Raw genomic sequence first — 22,941 nt, 5'->3', positions numbered from 1 at the left:
TCTGAGAAGCTGTGAAAATAAATAGATGACTTTGTACAGTTGTGACTTACTTGCCTGCATTCAAATATTCTGTAAACCAGATGGCCATTTAAACAACTGCTCTTTTTTTGAAGCTGATGAGGACTGCTGATCTGTGTCATTTAGTGAGTTTCTGTTTGGAAACTGGATTCTGATGAATTTGTTCAAGAAATAGGAAGACATTAGTCTAAACTGCTGCTCTAAGGGAGAGCAAGTGTTCAAAAAATGAGTAGACATGGCACTTCATTATATGGTTTAGTGAGCATGGTGGTATTTGGTAAAAGGTTGGACTTGATGATTCTGGAGGTATTTCCAGCCTTAATGATTCCATTATTCTAATGTGTCCTCTCCTTAACAGATTAGGGAAGAGTAAAGAAGAACTCTGAAAGTCTTCTCTTCCATTTCTTGTAAGAAATTTATTATTTGTGGTGAGTTAACCCCAGCAGTAGCCAAATGCCCCCTCCCCTCCCATCTCTCATTCACTCCCTTTGGCTGTGAGAGGGGATGAAAATAGCAGACATTTAACAGTTGCTTGGGAAGACAAACCCCATAAGCCTGGATGTGTGTCTTTGTTCCCCACACCCCTTGCTTCTCCTTTCCCAGAGTTTTTACTGCTGAGCATGACATCATATGGTACACATCTATATTGCTTCCAAAACATGAACATAAATAAAATGCTTGGTTATATAATTTTCTTGTTAGGGTAGCATTTTTGTTTCTGGGGCCTCTTTAAAAGTTGATTGTATAAATCTGAACAGGAAGCCCATGTTCCATGCTAAATACTCATAATAGTTGTTCAAAGGCTTTTAACTGTTCAGTGGGAGATTCTTGTGTAATATGTATGTATGTATTAGCTTACAGTACAATTTTCTGAAACATGTTTTAAAAATTTTTACATACATTCCAGCAGAATGTAACTATGACTCAAGAAATGCAGCCATTTAAAAAAATGTACAGCTGGAAAAATACTGTTTTAACCTCCTCAAATCACTAGAGACATAATGGGGCTATTTTCCTTTTTATTATATCTGCCAAGAATAATATTATGCCTCAATTTATGTTCCCCTTATTTTCTTATGTAATGAGCAGACAAGTTTGCAAGCTTTGAAAGGACTGTTTGGGATTTCCTCACTGTAGGAAATTGTACAGGTGTGTTTCTCAAAATAGCCTCTTGCATATATAGTTAACATTACAGACAGTCCAGGAAGGACCAGGAGCATTTGTTAGTTTTGATTCTAATTTGCATTTGTAACATTGCAGCACTATTTTTTTTTTATTTTTTATTTTTAAGTTATAATTCTAAACTGCACTAATGATAAATTATCAATTAGAAAGCTATTGCTTGTTAGTCATCAAATAGCTGATGTGCTGTTTGAAGTGCCTGTGTGGCATGTGAGCTCTGAAGAGAGGACAAGGGATCCTGCCTTTAATAATAATACTTTATGTGGCCATGTATCTATACAATAGTTGAGTGTTGCTTAAATGTATTTTTAATGAACTTATTTTTGTCTTTGTAAAAAAGACTCTGCCTTGAAGTAGGCATGCTTTCAGGCTATATAATACATATAATACATATAATACATATAATACAAGGCAGACCTTGAATTAATTTTTTTGCTTAAATTTTTAGGCTGAAGTTCTGACTTTTTTCACCCCTGTATCCTACCAATGTTAAGTAATATGTAAGCTAAACCAAGCAGACAGTGGTCTGTCTTGGGACAGCTTATTGTGTCTGTTATTACCTTGGGTTTTTTTACAGCTCTCTTTGTGGGGGAGGAGGTAGTATTGCCTCCAGGCAGTAGGAGAAAGCTCTGAAGGGGAAGGCATCCCCAAAAGGCTGGCGTGATTTGGACTGAAAAGCTTTTCTTTATAGGTTGATTTTTGAGACTCTCTATGCATCTTCATCACATTTCAATATTGGGCCACATTAGGTCAGTGAGCTGCCTTATGAATGTGGATCTGTCTGCTTTTCTGATAGGAAATAAAAACTTGTAACTTTGTAACTGCTGAGCTGGACTGAGCCTTCAGTGTGCTGTCAAAAGGATCCAGTAAGGATAAAAGGACTGCTAGACCATGAGTGGCTTGTTTATATGGACATACCTTTGGAAAAGTTATTTTATATGCTGACAAAGACTTTTAGGAAGAGTGTTAGAAAAACTGAGGGGTAGTGTAGTGTATTCAGAATTAAAACACTTTTTAGAAGAATTATGGATAAAATACACAGCTTTCAGGTTCCAGTTGCTGTGTATTATTGGAAAGATACAAACTAGAGAGTTTTCTGCAAACTCTGTCATGACTTTCTTAGTCCTTCCCTCCTCAAAAATCATGACAGGTATCAAACAACATACAGAATCATAGAAAAATCATAAAGGACATATTTTAGAAAATACCACAAACATTATATAAAAATTGAATGAATGCAATAAATTCAAATATTCCAAAACATAGCAAGAACTTAAAATTGCATGATACACTTGCATTATTTTAATTAAATTGATGCATTTGTGTGGACAATGCCATCTGTTTCTTATTTTATGTAATGAGTCATTTTCTACATATTTCTGTATTATTTACTGCAACCATTGGTAAAAAGTCTGACTCAAAAGCTGCTGGAAATAGGATGACTTTATTTATAGCTGGTAGTTTGGGAAACTTTTAATTTAGTGATAGCCAAAGTTGGCCAGAATCTGTGTTTCTTTTGAAGGCCTTTTCCATACTTTTAGTTAATAACAAATTAATTTTCTTGTCTATTAATAGAAGGGCTGTAGAATCTACAGCTTCTTATTTAACTGGTCTAAAACTGCATATTTCTGTTCTGAAAAATAATTCTATCATTTAGTACATGCAGGTTATCTGTTTCAGATTGCCAGCATTACCATTATTATTACTAGCTTTATTGATAAAATTGCGTAACAAAAAAAAAATAAAAAAAATAGTATTTTCTCTAAATGAGAAATCCTGCTTCAGTGCTTTCATAGAATAATTGTTCTGTAAGATTAAATGTGAATCTTGGCATAAGCTGCACTGTGCTTACACAGCTACTGTGTGTTGTCTGCAAGATGCAAAGATTTTATTCACCATAATTAATTACTGAAGAAATCCTTGAGACGGAATCTCGATGTTTGGCAAGATAGTTACTTCAGAACTGACGTCCTGTCTTTGCAGGTAGTATGAACATTGCTAATGACTGCTGTAAAGAAAGTGAATGACTTAGTGGTTAATAAGAAGTAAGACAGCAATCCTACTCATGCCACCTCTCTGTTTTGATTTGAGTAATAATGTACAGGCAGGGTCTTAAGGATTAGTGTACCTGGCTTAGTCTTTTATTTTATTGTGTTTGAGATTGGTTGTAAATTCTGAAATAGGTTATGTTTCTCTCAAAAGGGATGTTTAGTGTTTCCTTCAAAAACATTTGGGAGAATGCTCCAGATACAAAATGATCCAGTTCCCACCTTGAGGCTTATTGAAACCCTATTTTGAATGAAATCTGCGTTAATTATGAAGGATAATTATGGTGTTGAGTGGCTAATAAGCATCCAGTTATTTAGAACTGGGGGATAATACAGTATTTGAGGCATTTTTTTAGTTGTCTATAAATATGGTAAGTGATTTGAGTGCTTGAATACATCCCTGTGAGGCCTTAAAAACCTCACAGAATTACACCTCGTAAAGGCCAGTAATTCCCACTGGGGGCTTTATCCTTGGATGTGCTTGCTATTCACTACAGGAACGTGTCAGAGAGATTTTTTCTTTTACTACCATCTGAACAAGTTCTCCAGTATGCTCTTAGCCCAGCAGTTATGCAGCTGTGTATTATACATGTATTGTTATAGCACTTATATTTGCTGAAGTGCATCCCACATCCTCTCAGCCATCCTCAGGGAGATGCAATGTGTGTTACTTAGCTGTCATTAACTCAAAGCTTTTTCTTGCTCTCACCTGTTTTTATTCATCCTCCCTTTCCTTCTTTTGAACACATACATCCCTATTTACCTTCCATACATCTCTTTCTTTAGTGACAGCCTTTCTGGAATGCAGTAAGATAACCCCTGAGGTTGTTTTGAACGTCTGTTGATGGCACAGTGTGTAACAGAGGCACAGGGAGACTCCTATTAAACTGAAAACAAAACTAAACAAATGACACCTCCACCATCCCCATCTTGTATTATGCCTCCCGTTTAAATGAACATACATGATACATATTTTGAAGCTGGAAATTTGCTTACAGTACATCTCCACATGTAAGGCAAGTCTCAAAGTTTCTGTTGCATGGGACACAGTTTGTCTTTTGCTGCAGGGAACTTAAGGTGATGAGGTGTAAAACTACAGACATTTTGCAGCTTAACAGCTGAATTACATTTTATGTTCTTGGAAGATGAATTATTCTGAAGAAAGGGTTGTTTTATTTATTTTTTTTTTTTCTATTTAACAACAGCAATCTTTAGTAACTATCCCAAAGTACATCTAAAATGAACACATTATTGAGCCAAGCCACATGTTTGACATCATCCCAGAACAGTATTGAGCATAATCACAGGAAATGCTTTTCCAGCTGATGCAAGCAGGCACAGTGTTAGGCAGCTGGTGTTTAATCACATGCATGGCTAAGATTATGAAAAAATGTGTAAAGGGTTAATACTATATTGACTGAATGACTTGTAATTCCATTATTTGATTTTCTAGGGTTTTTTGTTTAGTGACTTCTGTAATTAAGATGCTGAAATTGTCTCTTATGTGAACGATGGCACACAGAGGCACTGTTATGCCTCCTTGTTATGCTGAAGCACTTGTTTGAATTTTGGTATTCACTGAAGTGAGTATCGTGTGTCAGGAAGCCGCTGCTTCTTCCTGAGTACATATTCCTTAATCTTGCTGTCACCCTTTTAAAGATTGACCCAGTCTTGACTGGAGATCAGCAATATTTGACCCAGACAACTTGAGAGAATTCCGGGGTGATGTCTGGGCCTTTTGTAGAAAGTGAGATGTCTGAAAGCATACAGTGGTTACAGCATCGGGCAGCACTGTTTGTAAAATTGCAAAATACTAAGTCAGAAAATAGTATTGTTTTAATGTCATGCTTTCACCTGCTGTTTCTGATTTATGTCCCAGACATTATGAAACCATTATTATCCCTGGCTAACTACTTTGATGTTAGGTATGTATTTGTACTGTTGGCATCAAACATGCTTGGATAAGAAATTTTATTGAATCTAATAAAATATATTCTCAGAGATCCAAAATAGCTTTTTTATCTAATGGTTTCATTTTTTTTTCTTTAAAGTGTTTTCTTTAAAATAAATAAAAATTAATAATAAATAAATAATAATGAATAAAAAAAGAATAATTTTCCTTTGATGTGTACGATGTAGGATATATAACGAGTAGAATGCATTTGGGTTCTTTTAAATATTGAGTCTTATTTGTAAATAAAATATCAAGTTTACCTTTGTATTAATGAAGCTGCTGAAGTTAATTGTAGCCATTCTAAAATGTGTTCATATCAGTAAAATTTAATGTTACTGGTAAGTCTTCTTACACAGTCGTGTAAAGTAAAATATTGAATGTGTTGATAAATTTAAGATGTCTTAATGTGTCCTTATGGTCTCACTGATTAATATATATCTAAAATGTAAAAAATGTTACTTCACTGTCCCTTTAGCTTTTGTATAGCCTTGTAGGTGGGATTTTGCCCTTTTAGTTTCTTTTTCATTTGAAATGTTTCCCCTTTCTCAAGTGAAAGAGAAAATGCCATTTGAAATACTTTGTGGTCAATAGCAACCTGCTATTCACTGCCAGTGTCTAAAGCCTCCTTTTCTTTATAATGTTCTTTGATTAGTTTAGTTACTAGTAATAACGTCTTTAAGTTTTATAAATTGCAAATTTACATAGACTGCAATAAAACTTGTTAATAGTTGAAAGAATTATAAGTAATATAAGCAAAATCTGGGAACATGGGTTAATATTCCGTAAATACTTGAAGAAAAATCATGCTGTAAAGTCTTAAAGGACAAATAAAAAGTAAAATATTATAGACTACAGAAGCTGGTACTTTAGGATCGTGTAACTGTGGATTTTACCTATGATTTTTAGCTGTGTTAATGCTATGTTATTTCATCCTTTGTAAGAAAAGAAAGATTTCTGTTCAACTTGCACAATGACGTACCAGATCTGAGCATTCACCTTCTCTTAGCCCTACTGGGCAGCTGGTTTGATCTGTTAGAGAGTATAGGAATTCAGTGAATTTCAAAAGGATGTGTCTTTTACAGTAGTCTCTGTAATATTTCAGGAAAGAAGAGAAAGAAATGGTTCTGTTATTTGCTTGTATTAGAAACATAGGAAGGCTGGGAGCTGGAGGAAAACTTGAGCAGCTGGGTGAAAATATGAAGTGGAAAACTTCTTTAGTAATTTTTGTTACCTTTGTGGTATTGCTAGAATTTTTTTTAATGTTTCACTTTAATGAATAAAAACCTGCTGAGATTATGATTCGTGTTTACTTTCAAACAATAAACTTTGCAATGTTGCTTACCTGAACTCTGAGTATAATCTGTCTTTATGTTTTGCTTTCTCCTAGAAAAAGTTTCAGTGTTAAGATCACACTTGTTTTTAAAAGAAGTAAAATAGACTTTAAAAGTTACTTTCATCTTCACAAAGCTTTAGAAGGGTGGATATTGCTCTTTTTGATTTACGAACAAGTTTGGTGGAAAGTTAAGTGTTTTAAAAAAGAGGCAGGAAATCTGAGATTGTTCTAGGAATCATTAGCAGAATGCACTCAAAATGTCCTGACTTGAATGGAGGTGGGAGAGGAGTAGAAATATTTTTACCATGTGAAGTCACACTGGTATGAAGGTTAACTTCCATTCCATTTGTCCTACAGAGATGATTTAAGATGGTATCTTTCTCATAATTTTCTTTAGGAGGAATAGGTAGAAGGCTGGAAAAAGTTAATCTTTTATATGTAGGCCCTGGTAAAGAGGATTTAATTGCTGCTGCCTTTTAATTCCTTGTTCCAAAACCAGCAGATCTCAGCAGGATCATTTGGTAGTTCAGATGTTTCAGATCCACCTGTGGGCAAACAGATACATTTCTCTTGAAGCAGAAGGAATTAGTTACCCTTATGATGGCTGTGGAAAGACAAGGAGTACCTGATCCACTCTAAAGGCAGTGTGATGCAGGCAGGTATCTACATAAGGAAGCTTTATGTGAAGGGATATAATGTATTTTTTAAAAAACAAATATAAATTTACACTACATCTTATAGGGCCACATGATTTTTGATTTATTGTTTAGAGCTGGCTCTAATATGTTGCAGAATAATAGCCAAAGTTCAGAAGTTTTACCTTTTCTGTATTAACAGTGGAGTAATTAATTGCACCTGTCCCCTGCATTCTGTTTACTAGCTGTTCTTGCTTTCATGTGGTGCCCTGCTGAGAGTGGGTGTTGTGTGTGAGAAGCAAAGGGGGTGTGTGAAGTTTGATGAGAAATGAGATGCAGAAGCCTTGTGCGACTGCTCTGCCAAACCGGGCCCCTCAGACACCCGCAAGTTCTGAAAGCACACAGGCAAGGGTGGAGCAGCACGTACTAGTACAGGATCAGGGTTGTAGGGCTGGATTTGGCTCTTTGGCCATGCCTGTGCTCAGGGCAGTGTGCACTTTTTTTCTGGTGTTTCAGGTTTTCTATTTCAGGAGCTGTTAATAAAGGAATTGAATAAAGGAGAAAGAAATATCTGTTTAAAATTCAGTTTCCTATTAAATGAGCCTGCTGGAGATGCTTTGAAATTTATAAGTGCGTGTGAAAAGTGAACTTTTTATAAGTGTGTTCTAACTTTCATAAATTACTGCGCATGGTATTTCAGAAAGGACAACTAAAGGAGTATTAGAGTTATGTTGTTACTCTTCTTTATAAAGGCACATAATGCTATAGAAGAAGGTATTTGAATGTAGGTATAAAATCAAGACGTAAGCGGACCCATTAGGTCTAATAGCTAATGGCAGTTCTGTCATTAGACCAGTGTGAGAATGATGTACCCTCAAAGTCTGGAGATATTGCTTCCCTTCTAAAGTGATGACTATAATGTTCACAGGCTATTTTCACTAGGAGCTATGATGGTATGAATTACATGTCATATATTCACTGAATATATCAAAAAAGCTGCAATGATGTTTGGCTCTGTCTGCTTCTAGGCTTGAACACATGCTCTCTGTGCCCTTCACAGTTAAAGATTTTGTATTTCCAAATTGTGTAGTTTCTTTGTTATAACATTTGTCTCCAAAATATCAGCTGTTGTAAAACCATTCTCAAAAAGCATCTCAGTACAAGGTGGGAAAACAAGCAGACCTGACAAATCAGTGACATTTCTCTTTTTGTGACTGGAACACTGCATCTGGATTTCTTTTGTGCTGTATTGCAAAGTTGATAGCTAAAACACAAATGCAGTCATTAAATAAGGGAAAATGTTAAGGATAATTAGATAAAGGCAGAGAGTTCTGTACTATATGACTTGGGCGGGGGGAGTAATTTTATTAACTCTGTTACAAGTTCTTTAAATTCTGGGTGGACATTGATCTTCAGGCATGCTAAAAATGATGCAGATCATTAGGTTTTTAATGGTATCATTAATTGTTTCAAAAATAATCTAAATCTGCTACCATCAGAAACTGGAACTGTGCGTTAGGGTTCATTAAACCATGAGGCTTGGAAGAAGTACAGTTTCAGACAGAGAACAGCTGTGTTTTGGTGCATAGATAGGAACCTGATCCACAGAGGAAATAAGGCTGCACGGAAATAAGCTGTAGTTCTGAAGAGAGTCCTGCTCTAAGTATGTGCACTCCCGGTTGTGAGATGAAAACATCCCAAGGCACAGTGTTTTCAGTCTTCCAGTAGCCTTTTTTTATTCCCTTTATCTCTTATAACAAATAGTTCAGTGCTATGCCTTTGACAATCTTTATTTCCTGCCATAATTTTCTTTCCATGTTTTGCTGGTTAAAAATGGCTAAGCACTTGTCAAGAAAGATGCCTCTCTCTGCATCAGTGCCAGAGGCTGTTAATGACCTGAAAGCTCCCAGCATGGGCTAGCTCAGAGGAAATCTTCCCGTAGGTTGTAATCACTTACTGCTATTGGGAGCTAAAGTTCAGTTACATAGATTTCACTATCATACTCAGTGTTAGGAGTGCTAAAGAAATAATTGCCACTTTGCCTCATTGCCGGTAACTTTTATGCAGGGAGGAGAGAAAAGAACCACCTGCTGAGTGACCTCTGCATGTTACCATTTCTTGCCTCTGCTCTGTGCCTTTCACCTCCCTTTTATTGAATTTTGATTATCATCATTTTAAGAGTTTCTTTTAACTGGCATAATTGAAGCTCCAGCCAAGTGCTGCTAGCTTGAAAAGGTCTTTCAAGTTCATGATGCGAGTTTGTATTTATTACATTAATAAAGCCATGCTATTTGTTTTGTTCTCATCTAGGTACTTGAACTGGGATTTGATTTCTCATCCTATGGATCACTGAATGAGTAACAGATGGCCTTGCCTCGTCTTACAGGCGCTTTACGCTCCTTTTCAAATGTCACTAAACATGAGGATTACAGTGAAGAATTAGCTGACTTAACGGTAAAGCCTTTTTACTTTTATAAAGCATAGCTATAGTAAGAATCATTTGTTTTCTTCATTTGCATTGCTATTTTATAAGAGTCGGCAAACAAGAAGGGCAGTGTGTAAAGTTTCCTGTACATTCCTTCATAGTGTCCTCAGTCAAAATGAAATTTGCTATAGCTTTGTGATTTATACTTAGCCTTTACAATCAAGATGTGCTTTATGGAAAAGCTTGCTTGGTTGTGTTAATTTGTCTTTCAAGAAATTGGGCAAGACTGGTGTGCTTTTAGGTCTGAGCTGGGAAGCCAAAAATTTCCCTTCTAATATTAAATTTACTGAATTTAGGTACTTCTTTTGCTTCCTGAGAAACAATTCATAAAAGCAATTGATGCCTTGTGGCAATGTGTGAAATGAGTTTGGAATCTTGGGAACTGTAAATCTCTTGAAGTTGCGAGAGTTTGGCTTTACAGAGAATTTTGCTCTGGAAAGATTAAAGTAGTGAAAAAGTGTGTGTGCTTTTGCATATTCTTTCATACAGTCAGGAAAGAGTCTAAAGATTTAAAGATAAAAGGAAAACTGCTTGCAGTCAGTACCATATAGTGACTGAATGCAATTAGAAGGAATTGTTCTTATGTGGTGTTTAATTTTAAAGGAACCTCCATATATTAATTTGAAATAAATGAAAAAGCCCAAATATTTTGCATTTCCAGACTAAAAGATCAAAACTACATGCCCAGTTGCTGAAGTCGGATCTTACCTGGAAGAAGATAAAGAAGTTTGTTGATGACAATTTGGACAAAAAAGAATACCAAACTGTAAATGGCGATTTAAAAACTATCTTACAAGCTGCAAAACAAATAGGTATGTTTTTGTTCTGTAGTAGTCTAATAATACATTGTTTTATTTGGGGGTGGGAGCAGGTTCAAGTTGCTTTCTGCCTGCGTACTTTACTAGTACAATTTTCGTTCTACCTTGATGCCAATTTTACCCTGAAATATCTTTGGAACTCCATTTAATCTGAGGCACATACACACAATTTGGTCTTCTGTTTTATTTTAAGATTCCATTGTTATATGGATATTCTTACTTTTTTGATAGTATTGTTTTGTAGAGTGTGGCATGGTTTGTGATTGACAATTATTAAGCAACACCAACTGCTTCTTTCAGAATAGCAGTACTCTAAGAAAAGAACAATCCTAATGTTGTCTGCTTTAATTCCACATAATTGGTAAAATGAAAAATTGGACTGCTGTGCAGGCAGATAAAAATGTAAAAAATGTTTTCTGCTTGAAGTGTTTGGTGTTTAGGAGAGAAATAAAAATATATTTCACTCATCTGGAATTAAACTTTTAATACTGAAATACATTATAGCAAAGAACCTGTGAAAACTTAATTTTGATTGGAAAATTAGGTTTTGATTGACAGACTAAACCCAATACAGCTTTTGCTCTTAGCAAAATTCAGCTTCATCAGCTCATAAACTGAGCACATGGCTCAAGCCCTTGCTGTCACATATTTAAGGATTTTTCCTTTCAATCTCATAGGTATGTTTCCTCCTTTTCTGATTATTTTTCAAATATCTTGAATAGAACCATTGTAAAAAGACAGAGAGAATTAATAAAAATAAATATATTTGCCTGGTTTTGGTTCTATAGACCAGAGATTTTTATTGCAATACAAATGTTAACCTGCCACACTTACATTTCTATTTCTTGACTATTTTTTTGAAAATACCTAGTAAATTGAGAAATAAGCCAATATCTAAACCAAGGCTTTCAAAAAAGGCTGGTCAAGTTATTCATGTCCAACATGTGATGGTAGTCAATTGTGCTGCACAAGATGCCTGTTAAAGCTATTAATTGTTGTAAATGGCTATTGCTTTCTTGAGTCATCAGAAGTATACTTTTGAATATTTCTCAAATCACTGACAAAAAGTTTTAAACTCTGGTTAGTACTGTTAGTAGACATTTAACCTCTTTGGGCTGGAATTTAAGCATATGGCTGCTGTCTTTCTGAGACAGGCCTCTGGGAAGGGCCACTTCTCTGCCCTAACCCAGGTACCTCTCCACAGATTTCAGCTGGCAACACACAAGGCTTGAGGGCAAGTCATGCAAGGTGGGGATGGGTTTGTACCAACTGTCAGTCCATAGAGTTAGTAGGAGAAGGTGCAATCTGTATTGATAATAATAGATATTGATTGAGAAAGCTGTTTTAGACATCTACTGTGTATAGTTTAATCTCAAGAGGTACTAGACTAAAATGTTGGCTGGCAAACAAAACAAAAAAACAAACAAGAGTAGCTTCTAGTAGCGCATCTCTTGCCATGTTGTCTGGCTTATTTTGCTGAGATGTAAGGAGCTGTATTTTCTCAAGAGATGCTTTCACAAACAGGAGATGTCAATAATGGAGAAGTACCACATAGTAAGCTAAACCTAAGAGATTTTTCTCAAATCCTTCAATTTCTCTTTTGGTTTAGTAATCCTTACTTCTGTTCTGAGACAAGTGACTCTAAATAATATGTATTTTGTATGTTAGGACTGTATGAGTGAGCAGACAAATTACAAGTTTTTAGATGTAGGGGTTTTTTTTTGTGCTTCCTATATAGCTAGTGCTAAAAGGGATGGGCTGAACAACATTTTTTATCTGAGACCTCTTTACGTATCTATTCTATATGTCTGCATCTTCATGTCACATATCTTCCATATGTAGGTATCTAATTATCTTGTAAATATCACCTCCAGTCCTCTCCTTGAACTTTATAGCTTTTCAAAGTGCACCACAGGAAGATTCAAGCTGAATTTGTAGCCTCCTCCATTTAATTATATGCTACATTTCTAGCTACTCAGCCTTGTTCCATCTGCTTATGCTAGAAAGTTTTTGCTCTTTCATGTTAGATTGTGGGGAAGAAACCCCTTGCTTTTTCTGGTGTTAAACCTAATCTAATTTGAATCAAGTCACAAGTAAAAAAAATTTTGTTAGTTGTCCTCATTTAAAATGAGTAAAAGCCCCAGAGTGCTGGCTGGTTTTGTTTAGGTTAGGCTTGGTGACTTTTAAAATTTTGTAAGAAGTGACTTACTTGTTCATCGCATGGAGTTTTCCTTATGTTTTCCTTGACTGCCTTTGTGAATATTTGTGTAAGAAACACATTCATGTTTTTATCTAATAATATATAGTTTGTTTGCATAACATATTTTGTAGATAGAAATCTAAATTCATACATTTATTTGCTTTAGATTTTTTGAGCAATTTTTCTAACTTAGTACGTACTTAGAAGTAATTCTACTGGGAATTACTACAAGAATTCAGTAATTCCCTGCTGAGTTCTTTATATTTTTCTGTTATGAATATTCAGATTAGGCAGTGGGTAAATACTGAGACAAAGTGGAAATTTGTTAATGTTAAGTAGCTTATAAATATACAATTGAGTTTAAGACCTCTAGCAAGTTTTTTTCTCTAGCTTAGATAAGAAAGTGCTGATAATTCTTGCTATAAATTTTTAGTATGTAAAAGGATAATGAAGACAGATGCTTTGTTATTGAATATCTTTTATAATTCAGTACCTTGCAACAATTCTTACTTGTGGTCTTCTTTTTATATCTGTGGTGATGAGACTTAGGGCAAGAATTTTAATACAGTTACATTATAGGTAATGAAACACTCTTAGTATTAAGTGTATTAAGTTACATTTGATTTTGTTAACAGTTGGAGCTGAAAATGGACAAGAAGCAATTGAAAGTGGAGCTGTTTTTCTTTTTAAGACATTTCATGGGAAAGAATGTGTTGGCCATGATGAGACAAAGGTGATCAAGCAGATGTTTGGGCCATTTCCATCATCATCTGCTACTGCAGCTTGTAATGCCACATCTCGGATTGCCTCTCACTTCTCTGAAGAGCAGCTTAGAGCCCTCACACAGTTGGCTGAAGAGAAAAATGGTGATAACAGAGTGTTGTTTGGTAAAAATATTGTGTTTTCATTTGACATGCATGACTTGGATCACTCTGAAGAGCTGCCTGTGAATGGTGAGACTGATGCACAGAAAAATATAAGCTTAGATTATAACAAATTTTTGAATAACCAGCTGAATCACTTACAGAACTACTGTGGTGAAAAATCTAATCTCAAATCTTTGGAAAAAATAGATGATTCTTTTTTATGGTGTGAAGTTGGAAAGTACCTGAAAGAATCTCAAGGAGGTAACCCTGGAGGGCCAACAACAGAAGACCTCTGCTGCACTTTGTATGAGATCCTTGCTTCTACCAAAAGTGCTGATGAACTTCAAAATGAGGTACGTTAACCATACTGCATATATTTGAATGCTACAGAAATATAGGATAATTTAATATTAGTTTATGCCAATGTACTTTATCCAACTGCTGTCTTTATTGTTTTGTTTTTTTTAAATCTGTCTTGAGAAGATATAATGACAGCATTGTCATTTACCAGGGAGAAGGGTACAGCAACAGTTTTATATGAATAATCTCCTTCCCTCACAATGGATAGGATTTTTTTGTTTGTTTTTTGTAGCCGTTTGCTCAGCATCTCCATACTTTGTTTTTAAGCAGAACCTGGTTTAAGCTGCATATAAGTGTGTGAGGAACTTGCAAAGACAAGCTGAACTTTCATGGACAGGTTTCATCTCCAGTTTCAGAGCCTCCCTGTTTCTGGAAGGTTAAGCAGGTGGTGCTACTTTCAAATTTTGTTATGTCACATCTGTTTCTTTCAATGAGGAAAGGGGATGACTGGGAGAGGTAACAGTTGCTAGAGTTGAAAGATAAGCATAGGAGTAGAAAGGGAACAAAACATGATTATACCTGTAGAGGATGTTTTCCAGGTGTGTGCACAAGAGATGATTGGATTAATTTAGGCAAGGGAGAGCTGGTTTTGAATGGGGAAGGGGAAGAATTCCTGCGATTTGGTAATTTTTTTTTTCCCTCTGCACTTTTCTGTTATGTTTAGTTTTCCTAATTGGCCCTGCTTTCCTTCCCTGAAAACATCCAGTGCTTAAATTCTCAAACTGACTTTTCAGAAAGATTAAATTTGAAAATTTGCTATCAAAATGCAACTGATAGTAGGAATAGACAGTCCTATGAAGGACGATATAGTAAAAGTTTTCAGGAATTTTGCCATTGCAGTTGCAGATTCTTCTTGATAAAAACAGTAGGTGATAGAGAAGAGAGCCTGTGTAATTCATTTTAGATTTAGATAACTGTGTATGTCTATCTAAAGTGCAATGGTATGGTTTCTGAAGCCCTATTATTGTTTTATTTAGTAATCAGTGGACCACATTTTGGCTGTCATTTGAGCTTTCTGGACATGTATATTTCCTTATAGATCCTAAATATAAATGGAATTTGATCTAATTTCTTCTGTATTGAAATATATTTGAATAATAATACCTTAATGTGTGTCTGCAAACAGATTCATACTTTGGTTGGTCATATTGAGGGAAGACGTGAAAATGGAAGTCTGAACAGGTCTTGGATAAGAAGATTGGATAAAAAACTTGTGTGTCAAATGAAATACAAAAAAAAGTGTATTTGTCAAAGGGGTCTGAAGTTTACTAATTGTACAAAGATTTAATTTTTTTTTCTAGATTAGTGACTGAAGACATTTTCAATATCATTATGGGATATGCAGAAATAATTCCATACTTCTGCATAATGCCTGCTTAATGCTTGAGTTTAATTTGTAAAATGTTAAAGGAAAAGCTCTAAACCTTTGGCTTGAAGCAAGAAGTAACTTTTTTCTTTGCAAATTTATGATGATAATGGATTGCTAAATCAATTGGCAGAAGGTTCAAGCTATCAGTTTTTATGTAGGTCATCAATAAAGACTTCCTTTCCATTAGTTCCTGGATCAAAGAATTCTTGGCAAAATTTCTGATTTGATGGCTTTACAGAAGTTTTAATTTGAGAAAATGAAAAAATTGCTTGCCAGTGAACTGAAAACTAACTTAGCAAGAATAGTTTCTTTCATTTCCACCACTAGAGAGGAAAAGGATTTCTTCCCTGAAGTGTCTGAAAACTGCATTTCATTTTGGATTTTTAAGAACTCCTAGTAATAAAAAAAAAGATCTCCACATTCTCATTATTTTGGCCCCTTTGTTTCCTTTCCTTGCAACAGTCTTATTTCATTGTTCATTGCACAGTGTGGGGGTCAAGGAGAGAATACTACAAATTTGAACCTGATCACCTTTTGCTAAAAGCTAGCTGGCATTTGTATTATGCTCTCTGTAGGCATAGTCATTACTTTAAAATTTCTTCTGGGCTTTGGATTTTACTATCACTTAGGGATATATATATATATACATATTTTTCTTATTACAGTAATTTTGTTTTGGTGCCATCATTAAGAGCAGATGGTGCTTTTAGACCTGAAGATAACCCATTTCTAGAACTAGGTCAGAGGCGTGCCATGTGAGATGGCATAACAAGTTGATTGATCATGCATACTGAATATCCTACATTTCCTGGTGGAATGAATACAAGCTTAAGTGTCTGTGAGCTACAAAATATATTTTTTCTTCATAAACAAAAAAACCCAAAAACCAAACCAAACCCCAAAAAAATAACCAACCAAAACACCTCAACCAAATCCAAACAAAAATAAACAAAAAAACCAAACCAAAACCCCCCCAAAAACCAAACCAAACGAAAAAGAACTATTGATATGAAAGGATAATTCTTCATAAATAATAGATAAAAATCCAGATCTATAAAACATGTTTTTATGTTTTGAAATAGGAAGATACCACTCTCTGTTTATTATTAAACAAGAAACAAACATGATTGTGGTGAGGATATTGGCGAGTAGACTGGTGTGAGACAATTTCATTTGGTCCTTAAACAAATTTTATTGAGAATATGAGCAGTTTAGATAATTTATGGGGTGGCATTCTGTTTTGGGGTCTTTTTGTAGAGGATATATAGGCACACATATACACTATTTGGGTTTTTATCTACTTAATGAGCTCTACAAGGAATTGAAATTAGTTGCTTTCTCCAGCAGTGTGTAGTTTATATTTAAAGAGGTTGGCAAGGTAGAAGAAATACTTTGTTCTTTGCTTTCACTATTTAAGAATATTCCACTCTTCCTTTGGGACAGTTTGTTTGTCTGGCATATCACTGGTGACTCTTAATTAGAGGAAAATTGATTGTTATGATTGGAGTGATATGGGAGTTATAACTTATTTTCTAAGTGTTTGGGACATGTGCTTTTCATTGGGGACATATAGTAAAGCTAAATGACAGCTACACACTTTCCATGGTGTGTCAGGTTTTGCTGATGAGCATATGTATTTTTTTGATGGTAATGATGCAGTAATAACATCATTATTTAAAAACAAGAAGAAAAAGCCAATCACCAGCTACAGGGTTTGGCCAATAACTGTTGTGTTTTTTATTTTTATATTTGATTAAAATTTAGTATTCAATGCCTACCTCAGTACCTCAGTTTCTAGTATATGATGAATGAAGACTGAACCATCAGAGCATTTTAGCAGCTTTGCCACCTAGCATCTCCCAGGGTAACTAGGAAAAAGTTAGAGGAATTTAGTCCCTCTGATTAAACCAAGGTATTCTTAGAGGACAGGTGTCTTTCTTCTGTGTACTCTTGTCTAGTTTATCTGCAAAATTTTTCTGGATTTTGTTTTGGAAATACCTCTCTCTATTTTTACACTAAGGCAGAAGTACATTATCCCTTTTTCATAACAAAACAGGAAAATATTTCCTGTAGAGAAAAAGTAATAAGGGGAAAAAAAGAAAAGGCAATCAGAATTGTGCTAAGATCTTATTTATATGGCATCCATTATGAAAAATTGTGCATTTTACTCTTCTTGACACAAGGCAAGAACTTTGCCCAACTAAAATTAAAAATATTAATGTCGTTTAGCAAATTAGATTAAATGGTGTTTCCCAGACAAAATCACTTTATATCACTTTATATGCTGTATAAATGACTGGAAGAATACTAGCAGAACTGTTTCAAGAAAACTAAAAGTTTGAGCATTATGTAATAGTAAGTATATTTACTTGTCTCTATATATGATGCACTTAATTTCCCACTTAAAAGCCCAGGCACAAGGATTCTTTTGTTTGCCTTATAGTTGTGACTGTTTCCAACTCTCTGCATTAAAAGGTTAGCATATACACATACTGTGGCTTCCAGGGCTTCTATCAGTAAATAAAATCCAGCTACATTGCAAACTGTCATGGTGTGAAGCAAACATTGTTTTTTTTATTTCATTCCTAAAAATAATTCAGTATTCATCACTCCTACCGAAAATGTGAGAGGTGTTTTCTTCCTTGTTGTCATAAGCACCTAAAAATAGTCAGTAAAAACTGTAGTAAGAGGCCAGAAGGTAGTAATGTGGAGTTTGAAGGTTCTCAATCCTTCCTTCAAGGCTGAAAAACATTAATTTCAAATCAAAGTAGATCTGAAATCAGAAAAGTTTGAGTTGTGGAATATTAGTTTTATATGATGAAAAAGAAGAGGTCATGAGTTGGACAGCACATCTTCCTGTATGTATTCCTTATTAGTTCAATCCAGTAATATGCTCTTCATTAGAGCCAAAAGGTTATAGCTTTATTACAAGTTCTTTTCATACTTACTTCAGAATGGAAGTTAATAGATTATTTTGTTGTTTCATTAAGTAGGATTTTTTTTTTCAGTGTGGTGTTTGTGTGCCTCTGAATGCTTGATGTAGCAACAGATTTTTAGAGTTTTCCCTAGTCTTTCTAAGTGGACCCCTGTTGTCTCTCAGGCTTCTGCCTGTAAGATTTTTTTTAGCTGCCTTTGTCATTGGTAGCAAGATAATGATTTTTTTTTTCTCCACTTGAGTTCATCTACATTTCTTCTGTTGCATTACTTTAATCCCACCACAAATGTCTGCCAATATGCTTTGTTGGTTGAACCTGTAGATGCTCATGGGATCAAGAACAAGGGGAGTTTAACTAATTTGTCAATTCAATAAACTGGCAGGAAGCTCCTCTGTGTCTGCCACCAGCCTTTTTGCAAAAGTACAAGAGAGTAAAGGCAAGCAAAATCTGTTTAAACTGTCACAGAATCTAGAAGGTATCTTTTCTCTCAGTGATGTACTATCCTCAACTGAGGAAGACTCATTAACAAAAGAACGTGGGAAAATTTGTCCCAGCTTCTCCCCTGAAGGCTGCTCCAGAGTCTTGTTGCCTGCATGTTTAAAAAGAACCCTTGATTTCTGGTTTTTAGCTTTATTCAGGGTTGGTTTTGTGATCAGTCTTCCTGTGCTGTGATACAATTGTCTTGTTTTTTTGTTTTTTGTTTTGTTTTGTTTTGTTTTGTTTTACCAAAGTAGTTTTAAAAATGAGCACCAAAGAACTGTGCTCTTAACTTCCTTTTCAGATGATGCTATGCCTTTTAAACACTGCCTTCCCTTTCATTTACCCTTCAGCAGTTCCTTGCCAACTTTTCATTCTTCTATTAATGCTTATCTTCATGCTTATCTTCACAAGTTTAACAAGTCCTCATGAGGAAAATTGCAATGTTTTAAATGAAGTCCAGATGTGAGACAACTGCTATTTATTCATTTTCTATAATGAAGTGTTAGACTAAATTATGTATTATGAGTGTGCCCATGCTATGTTTATGCCATTTGCCAGTTACCTGAATGTCGTTTTTTGATTCTTTCCCAAATATATCTCTTTAACTTATCTCAAATAATATTTATATTTTCTTATACACTGTTATTGTCCTTGTAGGTATGTGATCCCTGGCCTTCGATTTCATATCAGTTTCTGGAGATTTATGAAAAATTACATTACACTCAAGCTGTTTTAAAAGTGAACTCTGAATTTGGTTCCTAGCTTCAGTGTGATCATTTTTATATCCATGCTCTATTCTCTTTAAACACTTTATCCTTATATCCAAAATAATATTCTAACTGTAGAAAAAGTTTAATTTTAATTTTAAAATGTAACTGAATTAAAATATTATTAGTAACTTTGAAGAGTCAAAATTTTCCTTTCAAAAGGGAAATTTGTACTGCAGTAAGGGACCTAGATAGTCAAGTCAGCTGGTTCCTGGAACTCAAAGTGAAAAACATGCATGAACACTTGCAAAGGAAAATTTGAAATTAGGAAAAATACACTAAAATTATTTCCTGATGTAGGGACATGAGCCAATTAATAGAATCATAGAACACTACATTGGAAGGGACCTCAAGGATCATTTGTTCCAATGGTTCATGGCAAAGATATTGTCTAGACAAGATGGCTCAGCACCCTGCCCACCTGAATCTTAAGTGCCCAATGCTGGTAAATCTACTACATTTCTGGAAAGAGTATTCCAATGAGTGATTTTTCTCATTGTGCAAAATCTCCCACTTGTGTCCAATAAGAATCTTTCCAGCATTAACTTGTACCTATTGCCCTGTCCTTTCCATGGAAATCCTTCTAAATAGGGTTCTTGCATTTTCTGTGCAAGGCATACTTTAAGTGCTAGAACACGGTGATGAGGTCTCCCCTAAACCTTCATTTCTCAGGGCTGTACAAACAAGTTTTCTCAGCCTTTCCTCACATGGCAGGCTTCCCAGTCTTTGGATCATCTTTGTGGCCTTTCTCCTGACCCTCTCCAGCCTGCCCACGTCTTTTTAATGTAGAAGGGACCAAATCTGAACACAGTATTCTAGGTGTGGCCTGGCAAGCACCGAGTAGATTGGGAAATTGACTTCATTTTCTGTGCTGGTAATGCCCTTGTGATGCCACCCATCATCCCATTGGCTTCTTTGCCACAGCAGCACAATGTTCACTCATGTGTTCATGAGTTTGTTTTTCACCAGGACCCTCAGCTCCACTTCTACAGGTCTGCTCCCCAGAGCTGGCTAGTTCCCAGCCTGTGCTGCACTCCGGGGCTATACTTACCCCTGCTGACCTTAATAATTGCATTTCAACACGTTTTCTGGATACTTGAAAACTAAGTTGCTTTCTTAAACTGTGTATCCTTCAGCCTGCAGCAATGATATTTTGTTTTCAGAAATGGAGTCTAAACTAAAACATAATGGTAAGATTTTGTAATAGGAGTAGCATCCTTCCACTGCAGCTTGCAAGTCATAGGGCACATCAGTCACAATCAACTGGTCAGTGTTGTTAATTATGATCAGAATGGCACCAAAAGAGCTTGACAGACAGTGGATAATATTTTTATGGCCCCTCAGGTACAGCTGACCTTTTTTTTCCAGAAAGCTTTTTATTTTTAAGTATTGAGTATGTCACTCCAAAAGCTGATGGGTTGATAAAGACCCCTTAAGTTTTCCTGCATAATGTTTGCTGTTATGTTTGCTGTATGTTTTGCAGGGAAAACTCCATGTGGCGTTTCACAGTGCTTGCAAGGAAAATTGTGTGTTGTAAGGCTGGGTAAATACCACCTTCCCCTTCATGATTGTCTTTCAAAGAGCCCCACAGTTCTTAGATTGCCATCACTTACTTGATCTGATGCTGTTCCCTCTTATTTGAACAATACACATACACACTCTGAATGTTAAAAAGTTTTAATTAAAAAAGTGTTGATGTTTCATTTCACATGGTAGTCTGATCATGACAAAATGTGTGTGTAGTCTGACTTTGATCAGTACTTGTTTCTTAACCTGGAGAATATACAGATTCCCATATCTTCTCACTCTATTATTAATAGTGTTTTATTCAGAGGTATACTTGGTTCAGTTTGCTTATAAAAAGGAGAACAAACACAAAGCAAAAGCTATGAAAACTGTCTGTAGTTAATACTTAAGTATTAGATTTTCTTAATTAACATGACACTCAGGCATGGCTTTGAGCAGTAAGATGAACAAATAAAATCTGAAAGGTGTAGAGTGGCATCCATTGGGGGCATGCTGGACTGACGCCAGCAAAGGGCCACTGGGATGATGAAGGGACTGGATCTGACATACAGGAAGAGACTGAGGATGCTGGGGCTGCTCAACCTGGAGAAGGGAAGTCTTGAGGATCTGATCAGACCTGATGGTGAGGGCATGGTGAAAATGGAGACAGACTTCTCTTGTTGATACCCAGTGGCAGGACTAGAGACAGTAGAAAATTGTAAATTTATACAGTGTAAATTGTAAATTGCATTACAGGATATTCCATGTAAATGTGAACCTTTTTGTCACCACAAGGATGGTCAGACACAGGAGCAGTTTGCTCAAGAGGTTGTGGAATTTCCAACTCAGGAGACTAGATCTTTTCCAGAGATTTCTTCTAACCTCAGCCATTCTGTGATTCTGTAATTTCAAATATATAAAATAGAGGTAATTGGAGAATATTTTGTTATATTTATATCTAAAAGTATGTTATATTAATACCTAATTCCATATTAAGTCATTTTCCCCGATGAATTTCTTACCAAAAAATCTTACCTGAATATGTTTGGGTTTGTTTAAATTAAAAGCTTCTTGTTTTGTAACAAGTTTGTTATTAGTGGAAACTCAAAATAAGCAAGTGGAGTTAACCTCTTTAAGTACTTACATTTTAACCTTATGTGTAACTTAATTAATGAATTGTGGTATACAGGAAATAAATAGTCCTTGTATTGCAAGTAATCTCAATTAGGTTTTAAAGTGACCTCAATTTCAAATGTGTTAATTTGGTCTTCTAAATTAAGTATCTATCTAAATAACAGACATTTGTTTTCCAGAAAAATCACTCATTTAGTTTCTTGCATTAAATAGGAGCCTGTAATGGTCATTATTCTTATAAGAGAAAATTACATAAATTCTTTATTCATGTGACTAAATTTCTAATACCCTTTAAAAGCCTGGCATTATTTATATGAACATTTAAATTTTTTTCCTGTGTGTGAGCTCAGACAAATGAAAAACTCCAAGATGACATTGAAATACAGTTCAATAAGAAAGAGTGTATTTTAGAGCTCATAAGGCAAACTAGCTGCAAAATAATTTTTTAATTCTTACAGACTGCACACACTTATTCACTCCTTCAGGTAAATGAATGCAAGAGCTTATACAACATTGCACAACATTGCAAGCATTTTGTTTTAGAATAAAACTAGGAAAGTGTGTGTAGATTTTGTTTCCAGCTAGTGGTTTAGGGGGCTTGTCAGTAGCAAACTCTGCAGGCACTTCTCTCTTTACATCTTGCTCATTGCTTTCCAGTGTAATATTTGCACATAAAAACTGTATGTTCTAACTATTAGTATCCAAAAATCTGATTACATGAGAAATACTTAGCTTACATTTCTAAATCTGAATTCAGTTTAATAATTCTCAGGTCTGTATTGAGAGAGAGATTCCCTGAGCAGTCTGAATATGTAATTTACATGAAGAGCTCTGAACTCTTCACAGTTCA

The 22,941-nt window shown here is 35.2% G+C and overlaps 1 protein-coding gene across 7 annotated transcripts in view; it reads left to right on the top strand.

Annotated features, from left to right (window-relative positions):
* ASCC3 (activating signal cointegrator 1 complex subunit 3) overlaps nucleotides 1-22,941 on the top strand; it is a 252,280-nt gene that overhangs the window by 4,901 nt on the left and 224,438 nt on the right. For 3 of the 7 annotated variants that reach the window (XM_086876632.1, XM_086876631.1, XM_086876633.1), the window contains exons 2-4: nucleotides 9,481-9,624; nucleotides 10,317-10,467; nucleotides 13,309-13,892. In XM_086876632.1, the coding sequence (XP_086732758.1) occupies nucleotides 9,535-9,624; nucleotides 10,317-10,467; nucleotides 13,309-13,892 (825 nt within the window). In that variant the 5' untranslated portion in view covers nucleotides 9,481-9,534. Of the gene's footprint in view, nucleotides 1-376; nucleotides 447-9,480; nucleotides 9,625-10,316; nucleotides 10,468-13,308; nucleotides 13,893-22,941 lie in introns of all 7 variants that reach the window. The other 4 variants (XM_086876634.1, XM_086876636.1, XM_086876635.1 and 1 more) reach the window with 2 other exon arrangements.

This window comes from Cyanistes caeruleus, chromosome 2, assembly GCF_971803275.1.
Source record: "Cyanistes caeruleus chromosome 2, bCyaCae1.hap1.1, whole genome shotgun sequence".
In the NCBI taxonomy this organism is placed as follows: domain Eukaryota; kingdom Metazoa; phylum Chordata; class Aves; order Passeriformes; family Paridae; genus Cyanistes; species Cyanistes caeruleus.
This window is presented reverse-complemented; position numbering and strand designations above follow the sequence as displayed.